Source organism: Musca vetustissima, unplaced genomic scaffold (genome assembly GCF_032173495.1).
Source record: "Musca vetustissima isolate MV318-11 ecotype Yass unplaced genomic scaffold, APGP_CSIRO_Mvet_v1 utg994, whole genome shotgun sequence".
Classification (NCBI taxonomy): Eukaryota; Metazoa; Arthropoda; class Insecta; order Diptera; family Muscidae; genus Musca; species Musca vetustissima.
The window spans coordinates 82677-99740 of record NW_026875379.1 but is presented as its reverse complement, the minus strand read 5'-3'; the positions used below and the strand labels follow the sequence as shown (position 1 = coordinate 99740).

Sequence of the window (17064 nt, the reverse complement as noted above, 5' to 3'; positions counted from 1 at the left end):
TTATACTCATTTTAGATTGACATATGCCAGAGAAAACAAAGAAGTCCAAAAGATCTGGAGTTTTGTTTGCGTCTGTGGGCCAGTACGTAGGACTGCCAGTAGATAAAACATTGTATTGGTTTGCTGAAATACATTTATAGAGCTCTCTTCCTTTTGGATTACAAAGTCGAGATCCCCACCATAAATGCTTAGCACTGAAGTCGCCGCCAACTATAAATTTGTTACCGAGGCTCTTAAAGAAATTTTCGTATTGGCTAAATTTAAAATTGAATCTTGGCGGAAAGTAAACCGAGTATATTGATATTTTCGAATTTTCACATACAATATTAATTCCAGCAGCTTGTAAAGGTTTGTCAATTATGAGTACTTTTTCTTCGTATTTAATTTTAGATTTTATTATAATGGCCGCACCAGCATGAGCACGATCATCCGGGTGATTGGCACATATAATATCGTAATCCTTTATGGTGAAATACGATTTACTTGTAAAATGTGTCTCAGATATCAATAGGATGTCGATGAAGTTATTGTGAAGGAAAAGTTCTATTTCATTTTTGTGATTTGAAATGCCATTGGCATTCCATTCAGCAATAACAAGATCTATTTGCATAATTTAGACATAAGCATTGACATCATGTTAATTAAAGAATTGGTTAGTTCTATCTGCTTAGCTAACATCGCTTCAATTTTGCTTAGCACACTCACTTCTACATCATTTTCGCCTCTTAAGACTTGTGCGTAAGTTCCAGTATTGTTCGGTATTTGTGTATCCGCAATATTATTTTCAGTTAGACCATAGGTTTTTCTTTGAAAAGTAATAGATTTTTTCTGGACAAGCTTTTGATATAGAGGGCAACCCTTATAACTAGCTGTGTGCATATTCAAGCAGTGCACACATGTTGGCGCTGAGCTCGCTGGTTTTTTACATTCAGAAGTTGAATGGCCGAGTCCACACTTGACGCACCTAAAAGGCTTCCTGCAATACGACTTAGTATGTCCATACTCTTGGCATCTAAAACATTGGACTAAATCATCGAATCTTTTCGGAGGTTCAATAGTTACGATATTATTATACAATACGCGAATGTTGTAAATTTCTTTATTGTTTTGTTTGGGGTCTAAGTCCACAAAAAACATAGGCAATGGTTGTTTAGTTACTCGGCTTATAATATTTCTCACGCTTCTAACCTCGTGACCTTTACTTATTAGAAATGCCTTAATATCCGAAATATCCGTAGAATGATGCAAACCCTTAATAACTGCTCTAAATGCTCTTTCATTTTTAAGTTGAAAAGTATGATAAGAGATTTTGTGTTCTTCAAAGTATTTAACAATTTTACGATACGAATCAATGGTTTTGACCATTAATCGAACTTCACCCCTAAGTAAAGACTTAAAGCTAAAATCTTCTACCGGAATTACTTTACTTAAGTTATTCATCATTTTGTTCACATTTTCAACATTAGGTATGAATATTGGCGGAGGTTTTGGTACTGCTTGGTTCTGTTCATCTTTGTTGGTATCATTCTCGCTATGTGAGAGAGAGAGCGCTGAATCGATTGGACGTAGAAGGTTGGTTGTCGTCAAATTGTTTTCTCTTTGGTGAGTTACCTAAAGGCGATCCTAGTATTTTTCGTTTACTAACAACAACTTGCCAGTTATCATCGTCATTGTCAGCTTCACTGGAACCACTTGAGTGATCATCGTTGGGTTTTGCTTTATCGCTCATCGTGATAGACACTGTTGGTATTTGTTTTTGTATGTTTTGTTTGTTGTGTGATCAGTGCAAGCAATGCAGCTACTGCATGCACCGCAAACAAATTGCTTTGTTAGTGCAATTTCTTATAGTTTATGAAATGTTAAGAACTGGTATTGAGAGAAACTGTTACGGTTAAATTTGTTGGAAATTTGCTTTAATAATTTTAAAAACGAATGAATGCAATTTTGTGCGTTACCACGTCTACTCAAGAACACAGTTGAACAACGACTGAAGAAAAAATAAACAAAAATATTTTATTCTATTTATATATATATATATACTCGCAATATACTATCTTACGTTTTTTTTTTTTTTTTTTAATATTTTAAGTTTTTATCCTTTTGAAGTTGATTTACAATTGCCTGTCTGTGACGATAACTCTCATATAGAGCAACCGATGTCATCCAAACACGTTTGCATATCATATGAAGAATATCGGTCCACTCCTTCCAATACTTCAACCAAAAAAAAAAACCAAAATTTTGCTGAAAAATAAATTTATAACAGTATGCAATAGATGTACAAAATTCGACAGTAGAGAGTGATTCCGTAGACTTGGGCAAATAAAATATGTCGTTGGTTGAGATTATATATCTATTGACGACATCAATTTATATTTTTTCCTGTATTTTATCACTTTTGCTTAATATTATATTCCACTTTAAGCATATCTACTTCTTAAGCAGAAATGGTTTACTATTCCACACACATCCAGTTAGCAGTTATTACCACAAAATTATGTTAAAAAATCATTTATAATAAATTTAAGCAAACACTTTTCAACTCTCTGCCAACGGGAACATCTAGATTGCACTTCATTTTAATTTAAACAAAAAACAAAAATTGAATGAAAAAAATACTCTCTTCAAAATGTACTCACCACTGACCATTCAACTTTTGTGCATAAATATGAGAGTTGAGATTTGACAAGTTTTGAAAAAAGTTTTTCCAAAAGCCAAAGTGCTTTTGTGCATTAGCACAACAACAACCAGAACAACAAATACATTATCGCATAAATAATATTATTTTGAAATAAATCTAAACAACAATGTCGGTGGTCATGTTGTGTTAGTCAAGAGAAAATACAACATTTCCATAATTAAATGCATAAAACCAGCAGTGAAGCTGCTTTGCTATCTTCCGCCCTCCCAGGAGTGAGTCATTCAGAATAAAACTCTAAATACGTAGAATGACTGATGTCCTGTGCAGGCTACTGGATCCCTTAACAGACACTCAAGCGTTGGCCAGACACAACAACGGCTTACCTTCCTGCCGGTTGTTAAGCATCCTCTTCTATTATATTCTTTTTCTTCTCCTTACTCCTCACACAGCTGTTAACTTTGGATTTATTTTACTAAACATTGAGTCCTTGCCATGTGTTTTTATACTATGTATGAATAAATGTGTGTGTCTTTTCTTGTTTATTTGTAGATTGGACTTTCGTCCGAACCGTGGCATTTATGATTTACAAATTAAAAACACATCCTATAATCGCGACAATGGCCGCTTCGAGTGTCGCATCAAGGCCAAAGGCACCGGAGCAGATGTTCACCAGGAGTTTTACAATTTGACAGTTTTGACGCCACCTCACCCACCCATTATATCACCGGGAAATATTGCCGTTGCCACCGAGGACAAGCCACTCGAGTTGACCTGCAGCAGTATTGGCGGCTCGCCAGATCCCCTGATAACGTAAGTATCACCTAACCACTTTATGTTATTTAGATAGTTCGAGGGTAATGTCGGTCGGTTGGTCGGTCGGTGAGCAGGTGTAAATAATGTTCTTATTGCAACGGGGGAACAAAAAAATACAAGAACAACATCATCCACCAAAGGTAAGTTGATATTTTAACATTGGGGACGTTGAACGTTAGCTCTGAGCATCAGCTGTGAACAAGGGCTGTATGATGATGACGTTTTTTGTAAGGGGTTTGTTCGTAATTTGGTGTCAATACCAATGTCGCTATTGTTGTGTTAATAGCTACATGACCACAGCTTCAATAACACAGAGAACAGTGGTGTTAACAAATATCGAGGGGAAAAAAGTTTATTTTATTCAAAATTGTTTAAAAATCTGGCGCAAAGTTACTCTAAAAGTATATTAACTTTTAAAGAATATCTTCAAAATCACATTCCGATTTGTTACATTTGGCTTAAACAATAGATTGGGGAAAAATAAATCCAGGCCGGTCGTCGAAAATGCCGATAAAATCGGAGAAATGTTCGAAGTTGACCGGCATGTTAGCAGTCGTAACATCGCTCAGGAGCTAAAAATCGACCATAAAAGTGTTTTAAACCATTAACACAAAGCTGGATTTAAAAAGGAAGCTCGATGTTTGTTTAATAGAAGAAATAGGATGGATCGAATTTCCATCTGCGAAGCCTTGGATATTCCCATTCCTTGAGTTATACCCATTTCTTAAACGGATGATGACTGCAGATGAGAAATGTATCACACACGATAACCGATCGTGGTCAATGAGCAGTGAATCCTCTCAAACGGTGGCCAAACCAGAACTAACGGCCAGGAAGGTTCTGCTATGCATTTGGTGAGACTGGAAGGGGATTATTTAATATGAGTTCTACTCTACTGTCAACAACTACAGAGACGATCCGAGAACTTAAATCTCTCTTCGCATACCAAATCACAATACGATGCTACATGCGGATGTTCAGGCTATAAAGGAGTGCTGAACTGGCTTAGTGCAAACTCTGTTCAGAATATAATAAATATAATGACAGACAGTAAACAAACCATAAAAACTATAACCTCTACAACAGTTTACCCTTGTAAAAAAAAAAACTTTTGGTCTGTTCCCGTACTGCAAGAATCTACTCGATTTTACTACTTTCTTAGATATCATAAAGGAAAATTCGTTATCGTAGTAAAAAGTAGTAGATTCTTGCAGTACGGGAACAGACCATTTATTAGAATGTATGTCATATAAGAATAATAGGAAACGAAATAGCAAATATACTCGCTAGAAGTGAGACCGACAGACCTATAATAGATGTAAATATTTAGTGCAACGCATCTAGAACTAAGGTCATGGGCAACGAAAAACCCACAGAATTATTTGGAATAGCGAGGGAACTGGGATGAATACAAAAATTTTATGGGGAGACGAGGATAAGACGAAGCCTATTTTTAAACTAAACAAAAGTGAAATCAGCACACTGACCGGTATTCCCACAGGACATAACAGCCTGCGGGCCCATTTACATGATTGGATTCGAGGAAAGCAAGCGTGTGGAGACAGCGAAACGTTAGAGCATTTACGACCGACCTAAGGGTATGTGAATGGAAAAAACTGAAGGACTGAAGTCACTAACAAAACAGAATTTCTAGACGTCTAGGACAATGAAAATTATAATGATAGACTTTGTCGAAAATAAGGTTTTACAGGCGACCATGTACTAACCGTCAATGATCATCGACAATACACCTATCGGGATCAGTTATATCAACCATTAACAATCATTGGTTATTCTGTCCCCGGTTGAGTATTTCCTTCATATTTGCATTTTTAAACACTTGCGAAATTATCCAAAGTGGTTAAATATTGGATTTCTTTGCAGGACACTTTTTTGACGACCCCGAAGTGTACGATAGATGCGATTGTGCAACAAGCGACAGTATTGATCTGATGTCTATTCTGATGTTTAAAAACACAATGACGGATATGGAATGTAATTCCATTCCAATTAAGGACATTCTTACAGAAACTTGTCATTATATCTGTTATATATATATATATATATTATCGATCTTTCCGCCTTTTATATCCTTGAGATCGTTCAAATCCACACCAAGTCTTAACATAACGCAGTAACCGGTCCATTTACGAGAAATACATATTTAAAATTTTACGTTTTTTGATGTATGTATATCTTCATCTATCAGCCACAATTTTAATTTTATGTGCGAATATTTCTGGACCATTTTCCCCACTGTACATTGGCAGCTATAACAAATTACTTTTGCATACATCCACGTTTTACAGCATAACCGAACCTAAAGTATTTTGTATGTAATTCTGTTATTGTTTAGATGCAGATTAAGTGGGGTTTTGTTAAGGGTTTACAGTTTGTTTTCCTCGACTGCCTCAGCGTAGTAGCTGCTTTTGTGTTTGTTGCTTTTTTCTCTTCTCTTTTTCGTTTTTCTATAACGGCTTAAGTTAATGCTGAACATCAAAAACAAAACAAACAAAAAAAAAATGTTGATGACGATGATGACGACGATAATATCAACAACGACAACATCACCTACATCAACAAGGATAACGACTGGGGAATAGAGACATCGAACTGAGAGATAGAGTGCATGGAAGGGATATGAAAATACAATCAATTTGAAAGCAAAATGTTTACATAACGCCACGTAATATAACTGAGGTGAGCTTACAAAACGGAGTTTGGAAGGAAACTTCAAATTAATTGACGACATAATATTCGAAGGATTTTCTTTTCAGCTTTGTTATTATATAAAATCTATGAGGAGAAAAGCCACGAAGAAAGAGTTACAAAATGACAAGAAAATTAATATAAAGGGAAATTTACGTTTTAGATAAGAAAGTATTTAATTAATACATAACAGTGTATTAAATTATGTTATCGATATATTATAATAATTGAGATATAATATTATTGGGGGTGATTTGGAATGAAGCTTATGCAAGTTGTTTGGTGGTTATTCTGTGTCGGCTTATTTTATCGAACGGGTAGAGGTATTCGAAAGTAGATATAAGAGTAAGCTCACCGGGGCCACGGTTCGTAACAGAAAATTTGTTTGTGTGCGAGAGAGAAAGACGAGTGTTTTAAGTTTTATAACGTTTATTTCGTACGCAATGGAGGTAAATACAAAGGAAACATAGATATTGCTTAATACTACTGAGTTGACGTCTGTCCGAGGTTGGGTGGGTAACTTTAGCCGTCTTTCGAAATGGAGACCTGGATAAGTACTCCTGGTGGGGAATGTACTCCACAACAGGATACTCTCACTAGGATTTGGATTTTCCAGTTACGTAGGTCTATTGGGTGAATACGCTAGGGGATACGCAAGGATTCTTCTGCAAGAGACCTTAATAAGTACTCAGGCAATGATACGTAAGGATTCTACTGCAAGAGACCTTAATAAGTACTCAGGCAAGGATACGAAAGGATTCTACTGCTAGAGACCTTAATAAGTTCTTAGGCAAGGATACGTAAGGATTCTACTGCAAGAGACCCTAATAAGTACTCAAGCAAGGATACGCAAGGATTCTACGGCAAGAGACCTTAGTAAGTACTCAAGCAAGGATACGAAAGGATTCTACTGCGAGAGACCTTAATAAGTACTCAAGCAAGGATACGTAAGGATTCTACTGCAAGAGACCTTAATAAGTACTCAAGCAAGGATACGAAAGGATTCTTAGGCAAGAGACCTTGGTAGGTACTCAAGCAAGGATACGAAAGGATTCTACTGCGAGAGACCTTAATAAGTACTCAGCCAAGGACACGTAAGGATTCTACTGCAAGAGACCTAAATAAGTTCTCAAGCAAGGATACGTAACGATTCTACGGCAAGAGACCTTAGTAAGTACTCAAGCAAAAATACGAAAAGATTCTACTGCGAGAGACCTTAATAAGTACTCAAGCAAGGATACGAAAGGATTCTACTGCGAGAGACCTTAATAAGTACTCAAGCAAGGATACGTAAGGATTCTACTCATGCAAGGATACGTAAGGATTCTACTCATGCAAGGATACTCAAGGATTCTACTTAGGCAAGGATACGGAAGGATTTCTTTGGGAATAGGAACCTGGATAAGTACCCTAGGATGGCTATCAGAATTATCATACAATGTATCACTCACCTGGGTTGGATGTGTCTTCTGTCGAGGTCTGGCAGTGACTGTCCCTTCTCACTCGTTGATCTCCCTTTTATAGCAAGCCCCAACCACGTGTTCTAACGTGTATTTTGTTGTTTTCTTTTGACCGAGACAAAGAAGAAGGGGTTTTAGAATATTTTTATACCCTTCACCACGCTGTGGTACAGGGTATTATGTCTTTGTGCATATGTTTGTAACAGGCAAAAATAATTGATATGGTTCCTTTTGATTTAGAATCACTTCGACGAAATTTGGTACACAAAGTAATCATTTAGGCCTATATGATGATGTCTGCCAATTTTCGAAATTGAAAATCGGTCCAGATTTAGATATAGCTCCCATATATATTTCGTCCGATTTCATGTAAATGGTGCCCCAAAGTCCCTATATATCTTTTTATTTGCACGAAATTTGGCATAACGTACTGAATTAAGCCTAGAGTGTTGTCTGCCAAGTTTCGTGAAAATCGGTCCAGATTTAGATATAGCTCCCATATATAGTTTCGTCCGATTTCATATAAATGGTGCCCCAAAGTCCCTATATATCTTTTGATTTGCACGAAATTTGGCATAACGTACTGAATTAAGCCTAGAGTGATATCTGCCAATTTTCGTGAAAATCGGTCCAGATTTAGATATAGCTCCCATATATAGTTTCGTCCGATTTCATGTAAATGGTGCCCTAATGTTCTTATATATCTTTTGATTTGCACGAAATTTGGTATAACGTACTGAATTGAGCCTAGTATGACGTCTGCCAAGTTTCGTGAAAATCGGTCCAGATTTAGATATAGCTCCCATATATAGCTTCGTCCGATTACATGTAAATGGTGCACCAAAGCCCCTATATATCCTTCGATTTGCACGAAATTTGGCATAACGTACTTAATTGAGCCCAGAATGATGTCTGCCAAGTTTCGAGAAAATCGGTCCAGATTTAGATATAGCTCCCATATATAGTTTCGTCTGATTTCATGTAAATGGTGCCCTAATGTTCTTATATATCTTTCGATTTCCACGAAATTTGGTATAACGTACTGAACTGAAGCTAGAATGATGTCTGCCAAGTTTCGACAAAATCGGTCCAGATTTAGATATAGCTCCCATATATAGCTTCGTCCGATTACATGTAAATGGTGCACCAAAGTCCCTATATATCCTTCGATTTGCACGAAATTTGGTATAACGTACTGAATTGAAGCCCAGAATGATGTCTGCCAAGTTTCGACAAAATCGGTCCTGATTTAGATATATCTCCCATATATAGTTTCGTCCGATTTCATGTAAATGGTCCACCAAAGTCCCTATATATCCTTCGAGTTGCACGAATTTGGCATAACGTACTTAATTGAGCCTAGAATGATGTCTGCCAAGTTTCATGAAAATCGGTCCTGATTTAGATATATCTCCATATATAGTTTCGTCCGATTTCATGTAAATGGTGCCCCAAAGTTCCCTATATATCTTTTGATTTGCACGAAATTTGGTACAGCCTACTGATTTATGCCTAGAATGATGTCTGCCAAGTTTCGTGAAAATAGGTCAAGATTTACATATAGCTCCCATATATAGTTTCGTCCGATTTCATGTAAATGGTGCACCAAAGTCCCTATATATCCTTCGATTTGCACGAAATTTGGCATAACGTACTGAATTGAGTCTAGAATGATGTCTGCCAAGTTTCGAGAAAATCAGTCCAGATTTCTATATAGCTCCCACATATAGTTTCGTCCGATTTCATGTAAATGTTGCACCAAAGTCCCTATATATCTTTCGTTTTGCACAAAATTTGGCATAACGTACTGAATTGAGCCTAGAGTGATGTCTGCGTTGTTTCGTGAAAATCGGTCCAGATTTAGATATAGCTCCCTTTTATTATAGATTGATTTTAAGTAATTGACGCACCAAGAACCAATAGGAACAAAACGTTCTGAAATTAGTATAACCTATCCTGTCACTAGTTTGTTTGAAATCGCTTAATATTTGGATAGAGCTTCCATATATATTTTCGCCCGATTTCAAGTAAATTGGGCATCAAACTCCTCATGTTAGTCAGTTTGACATCAAATTTTGCACAACGTACAAAATTGAGCATAGAATTATGTAGTTGCGTTTTCTAGAAGTACAGGCATAGCCCAACGGATGACCCATTTATATTTGTTTGAAGTCGATTTACATACTTTATGGATAGATCTACGTAGATTAACATTTAGATAAATATCACATATTTTATTTCATCCAATTTCATGCTAATAGTCCTGTTTAATATACCCATAGTGGTGAAGGGTATCATATAGTCGGCCCCGTCCGACTTTACTACTTTCCTTACTGGTTATATTTATTAAGCAAAAGAACAATACATGGTGTGGGCAAAATTGAGTGCAACCTTTCGATTGTGTTAGTACAACTGGCTGCAAACTAAAGTCCATTTGGTTGAAAAACTTCCATTAATAATTTTTGGTAAGAGTATGTACTACACAAAGCGAACCCAAAGTACCAAATTACAGCAAATTTGAAGGTGACTCTAATATCTTCTTATTGTAATATCATGCTAAATACGACATTTTATATGATTATCTTTAAATTACTAAAAATTGTCAGGTTCGTTATAATCACCAGTTAGATCTGCGTAATTGACCGCCATTTCATGTCAATATTTTGAGTCATGTCAATGATATAAAAATTTAAATTATTTTTTTTTTTAACATTGGACTCTTGGCCCATAGTGCCGCGTATAAATACAGGAATACGTAAATCAAATCATAAATTATATAAATGTGCTTCCTATTACTCAGAATTACCTTTCAAATGACGTCCAATTGAAGTAACGCTTTGAAGGCAATAACCTATTTTTACAACGTTTACAATAGCATTTATAAATGATTTTATGTTTGTAACATTACTACACAGTTTTTTTCGATTTCACGTAATTAATATTCTGTAAAAATAACCCCCCATAACTTTAATAAATTTTCCTTCCAGCTCCTCATTTTAGTTGTTCGATACTTAAGTATCCATTTGTTCGATTTTATTTTATTTTCAGTTGGTATCGAGAGGGCAGTACAGTGGCGTTACAGTCGTACATCTTGAAGGGCGGATCCAAAAATCACTATACAAATGCCACGCTGCAGATACTGCCCCGGCGGGTCGATGATGGCGCCAAATACAAATGCGTTGTTTGGAATCGTGCCATGACCGAGGGTCATACTCTGGAAACAACTGTCGCCCTAAATGTGAACTGTAAGTACGCAACGAAAAATTAATTGCTTTTGCCTCATTCAACAGCTACAAATGCAACTTTACAAGTTGTATACTACGTTGCAATAATATACAATTGTAGAATGTAACACAAGGATATATCATCAGAGAGTGAGAGAGAGTGTGTGTATGAGTCTGTGTTTGAATGTTACGTTAAGTTTTGTATGAAAATGTGTCTGCAATAAACTTGTGTCCGATTTACTTGTTAAGGTATGTTTGGCCCCGTTTGCCCAGGATGTTTGCAAAAACACACGTACACGCGCACACACACACCGCTACTCATGCTCATATCCTGTAAAACAGATACACATACACATCCCTATATACACCCTATTACTTCACATCGAAGCAATGAAATATCCTTTGAGCACAATATCCTTCTAAACAACAGCAACAACAACAAACTTTTATATTATATTTAAACATGATATTGCTGTTGCTGCTGTTAACGTTGATGCTACTGTATGGCACAGAACTTTAGCAAAAGAAGGATATTATTTTGAAAGAATGATTTATTTCAGTTCTGTTTTTTCTTCTTCTTTACTTACATCGATAAAGGCCAAATGTTTAAGTAATAGAATGACTACAAGATTTTTAATATTGGTATTTACTTCATATAAAAATTTATAAAATATGAACTTTTTGCATACAAGCCGAAGTGATGGAGTGCCGCATACTGCTGTTGCGTATGTAATATACATTTTTGACAATGTGTGTAGAAATGCTCAATATGGAAATATGCCTTTCTGTAAAACATAACTTTAACAATTTTGTAACATTTCCATACGTTGAGGCGGTGCACCATTCTTCATCTCCGTCCTGAAAGACCATGGACTGAGAGCAGACATTGTAGTAAGAGTGAAGGATAGCGAACAAAAAAAAAATCAACTTAAACTAAAAGTATTAAAATTTGTACAGACTTTCCATAGAAGATAGTAACTAGTTCCGAGTAGACAATGAATGTCTGACAATAAGTGACATACCAGGCCACAGGATGTCTAACAACTTTATATATTTTATGAAACAAAAAAAGTTTATTTGAAATTTAAATGCATGCCCTTAGAATGTATGCATATGAGATACAGTGGAATAGAGTAAAATCGTCTCTTTGATATACATTATATGGTAGTATTCGGAACGGATAGAGTTCTTTGAAAAAAATTATAGTTAAAGGTTTATAAATATGTTGCAGCCTATTTATATCCTTCACCACACTGTGGTACAGGGTATTATGTCTTTGTGCATATGTTTGTAACAGGCAAAAATAAACGAGATAGACACATGATTCCTTTTGAGAATATGCATAGAATCACTTTCTAAGTCGATTTATGCATGTCCGTGCGTCTGTCTGTTGATGTTAAATTGTAAACAAAGTGCAGGTCGCATTTTTAATCCGATTTGACTGAAATTTGGTACAGCGCATTTTTTTGGCCCAAGGACGAACCCTATTGAAAAATCGGTTCAGATTTAGATATAGCTCCCATATATATTTTTGTCCGAATTTTGGCATAGCGTACTGAATTATGTCCAGAATGATGTGTGCCAAGTTTCGAGAAAATCGGTTCAGATTTAGATATAGCTCCCATATATAGTTTCGTCCGATTTAAGGTAAATGGGGCACCAAAGTCCCTCTATTTCTTTCGATTTGCATGAAATTTGGCACAGAGTACTGAATTAGGTTCAGAATGATGTGTGCCAAGTTTCGAGAAAATCGGTTCAGATTTAGATATAGCTCCCATATATAGTTTCGTCCGATTTAAGGTAAATGGTACACCAAAGTCCCTATATATCTTTCCATTTGTACGAAATTTGGCATAACGTACTGAATTGATCCTAGAATGATGTCTGCCAAGTTTCATGAAAATCGGTCCAGAATTTTGTGTGCCAAATTTCGTAAAAATCGGTTGATATTTAGATATAGCTGATATGAAGTAATTAACGCACCAAGAAACCAATATATGGCTGATAGGAACTAAACGTACCGAAATTAGTATAACTTAACCTGTGACAAGTTTCGTTGAAATCGTTTCATATTTGGGTATAGCTTACATATTTAATTCGTCCGATTTTAAGTAAAATGTACATCAAACTCCTCATGTTTGTCAGATTGACATCAAATGTTGCGCAACGTGTGCGCCTAGAATAACGTAGTTTCGTTTTCTAGAAGTCGATTTGTTTAAAGTCGATATTCATAATTTTGTGGTGAAGGGTATCATATAGACGGCCCCGTCCGACTTTACTACTTTCCTTACTGGTTTTCTAAGAGTACCGATACACTTTTCCCTGAAAATAGTGTTTTGACCTTCAAAATATTTATAATTTGGACAAAGGATTTATCGAAAAAAAAAAAACAAAATAAAATCCGTTCCGATTATGCCAATGGCAACATTAATGGCCTAATAATTAATTTTCTTTTTGTTGGCTTGTCCTGCACAGCACCATGTAACTCTAAAGAATTTTATCGGCATATATCGCATATAAAGAAATAATAGAATAGTAGTGCTAGAAGTTATCCATGCCATACAAAAACTTTGACGGGGATCTTTTCATTGATATCCTAGTAAGTTAACCCTTTGAGCCCCGAATTTTTTCCCGCAATCTTAGAACAAATTTGAGTTCACAGATTTGAAGCAACTATCCTAAATAGGATATGCACAAAAATTGACATCGCTACGTCCTTGCATTCGGGAGATACAGTACATTCTTTCGGAATAATTGAAGTCCAATATCAAGGAAACCAAATGCAAAATAGACAGAAAAATTATTTTAAATTTTTCTCTATATTCATTTTTACAAGAATCAAAAAAATCTGATGGCAGAATTCATACATTTTGAATACGAAGCGATTTAAATAATTTGGACTATATACACAAATAAGTACTGTACACAAATTTACCCTCTTCTCTATATTGAAGAGCTCACAACTTTACCAACATTTTGAATATTTTTGAATTTTCTTTTGATTTGCGTATTCTTATCGATGGCTTCATTGATGCTGTTGAGAAGATATCGTTCCAATAAAGGACGAGGGACATTATTAACGATCTATTTCAATGTTGGCACCACCGAATATATAGAGAAGTTGGCGATGTTGAGGCATCGCATGATGGCTTACGCAGCTGTCTTCAATGTGATATCCGGTATTTGAACAATCCCCCTCGAGCAATCCCTTCGAACTTTTGATATGGTATATCTCGATCAACAATCCTATAACACTGCATCTCATGGCGTCCGTTTTAGTTGCATTACAAAATTACCAAGTTGTACCAAATATTACTTCCAGATATTCCAAATTTCGCCAATATGTCCTCCGCTTGATAAATATCCTTCTGTGGTAACTTATTACCTCTCAGTTCCTTCCATTGCCACGAGATTTAAAAAATGTTTGTCAGTATGTATATTATCTGCTTGATTCAGTTCTACCAATTAACTACTCGGTTGCCTTTTTGGATACATTGTCAATGAGGTTTCAAAATGTTAATTATTGTTTTTTTTTTTATTTTGTTCTATTCAATACTAATTTTAGAATGTGAAAATTCAAATGAAAATCTCAACAACTCCTGGAAATATAGCAGATGCATTGTGTCTGCTAGCTGTGTGAAGGAGGTGAGATATGAAGGATATTTACCGACTACATTGCAGGATATTGTATTTCTAGAACCCTCAATTTTAGATTTTCATAATACTATTGAGATTAAGTATTCGTTATAGGAATACTGGAAATTCAGAAATATACAAATCTAAATTGACTTCATAAATAACAGGAAATGAACTATCCCATATTCAGCATTTTAAATGTCTTTTTGTTCTGTCTCCACTAAGGCATACTTCTATTGTTGTGTGGGTGTGTATATATGCATGTATCCTCATGTTCATGTATTATGTTATGTGAAGCTAATATTCTGACACTTAAAGCTTATAATACTACCACAATCACACACACACTCACAAGTCCTCTTAAATGCATACTAATGAAACTTAACAAAGCTTCAGCTAGCAACCGCTCACATAGAACATAAGCAATAAATGAACCACATACGTCACTTTCTCACAGAGGGGTGCCTGGTCTATTGTTTGCAAATTCTAAGCCAATGCAAATTAGAGTGACTGTCACATTCTTCAACTTGAAAGTAGTCCTCGTAGCAAGAAACAGGAAACCAAAAACCATGCTGACTTAATTCGCACGATTCAGAACTTAAATCGAAGAATTCTACATCATACACACGCACCAACACACCCAGCAACATTCAACACCTCTGCGAGTGAGTGCGTGTGTGTGTGATATGTGAGAAGAGCAACGGTGACCACAGCAGGAAGATATTTAATTACGTAGTAACTGGTGTTTCATTTTGAACGAAATCACATCGAAATCAAGTGAGCTTTGGCTTGTTGTGCGCAACACTTTTAGCTAACCAGATGGAGAGTGGGAGAGAGGTAATTGCAATGAACGATTGGTTTGGCAGAATAACAAGATTTTCCACGAATTAACATTTGCAATTGTTAGGCCTTTCTTAAAGTGAAATAATTTGAATTTCAATTAAAACACAAAAGTGAATATTTCGAATACGAAATTCAGAAAATCGTTGACTAGAAGAAGAAGAAAGAATCAAATACATAGCAATGAAGTGGAATAAATCATTATGAAACATCTGTCAGATATAAGACTCATATCATCAAAACAAACTGCAATTCACAATGGTAAATATAATAAAACGGTTTGATTGAGACCGGATACCTGATAAAAATATTCGTTCATCCTTTAAAATACTGATACCAGATCAAAGAAACTCTAATTCATTGTGTTGGATCAATGCGACTTTAAGATCTGTAAAACGTCTATCATTAAACCATTATTCCGGGCTTATATCATACCGACTAAAACCCTCTGACCCACTCAGGCGGTTTGGTCCCATTTCCCATTACTTCTAGAATGAACCCATATGAGGTTGTGTACCGTATATCTAAATTTCGCATCCGAGATCGACTTTCTTATTCTGGGGATGTCTTTATTTTTCTTCTCTGTTACGTTGCTGCAAGTTTTATTTCATTTAGCCATCGATCTTGATACTTTCCCATTATTCCTTGAGGGACCGCCTCGGTCTTTTTTCTGGTTGAGAATGTCATATATATATATATATGGAGGTATGTCTACATCTGCACCAATTTCTACAAAACACGATAGCGTCATTATAGGCTCAATTTTACAAGTTGTGCAACATTTCATGCCAATGTGACAAAAATGAGGAGTTGGCGCATTATTTACCAAAATGGACAAATAGGAGCTATATCTAACCGCTATATCTAACCGAACATTGAAACAAGTAAGGCTTTACTAACTCCAATACGTTCTCCAAATTTTTGTATCAATCTGTCATATTTTGGGTCTTTAGTGCATCATTTACTTAAAATCGGACAAAAATATATATTGAAGCCATATAAAAATCATAACAAATTTCAACAAAACTTAACACACATCATTTTATACGCAATTCAATATTGCCTGCCAAATTGCATGTAAATCGAACAAACATATGCTCTTCGGTGCACCAATAACTTAAAATCGGACGAAAACTGCTTCACTCACTATCAGGCTGTTGCTTCTTCACCACATATTTGGAGGAATTTAAAACAATGGACAAAATAATTAACATGTCTTGATGTAAGTTTTTCTTCATCGTTTTGAAAAATTTCAAGGAATTCCTTTTACATTGTAATCTTGTATATGCAAGGCAGATGGTCGTAATGCTGTATCTTTGAATTGGTAGTGATATTTTTATTTAACACAAATGAATGGACATATTTTCATGCAAACACATACATATGTATACTCATACAAAAGAAGAACGTGGGTGTGTGTGGGTGTATTGGAATGGATTATTTTCTGATATTTGTACTTTGGTTACTTACAGTTAAACTCATACCCCCTCCCCCGTTCGTAATGTCACACTGGTTTTGTTCGCATAACGCCAACAGCATAACCTTTTTGCTTGTTTACAGATTGTCCTGTATTCACAAATGTATGAAGTAATTCGAAAAATATGTACACACCTACATACATACACGAAGAGGTGGCGCCGAGCCATAAAATAGTTGCATAAAATCTCAATATAATTGTGAATAAAAGTATTGTGTGTATGCAATAAAATTTATGATTTTTACTAAAAGCAAATGTTATCAC

General features: G+C 35.6%; 1 protein-coding gene across 1 annotated transcript in view; it reads left to right on the top strand.

Annotated features, from left to right (window-relative positions):
* Nucleotides 1–2948: 2948 nt before the first annotated feature.
* The window catches only part of LOC133337823 (uncharacterized), a gene marked incomplete at its 3' end in the record, with an annotated part of 91609 nt that continues 77493 nt past the window's right edge, over nt 2949–17064 (top strand). The window contains exons 1-3 of the mRNA XM_061546027.1: nt 2949–3034; nt 3191–3451; nt 10672–10868. Coding sequence (XP_061402011.1) covers nt 2949–3034; nt 3191–3451; nt 10672–10868 — 544 coding nt within the window. The remainder of the gene's footprint in view (nt 3035–3190; nt 3452–10671; nt 10869–17064) is intronic.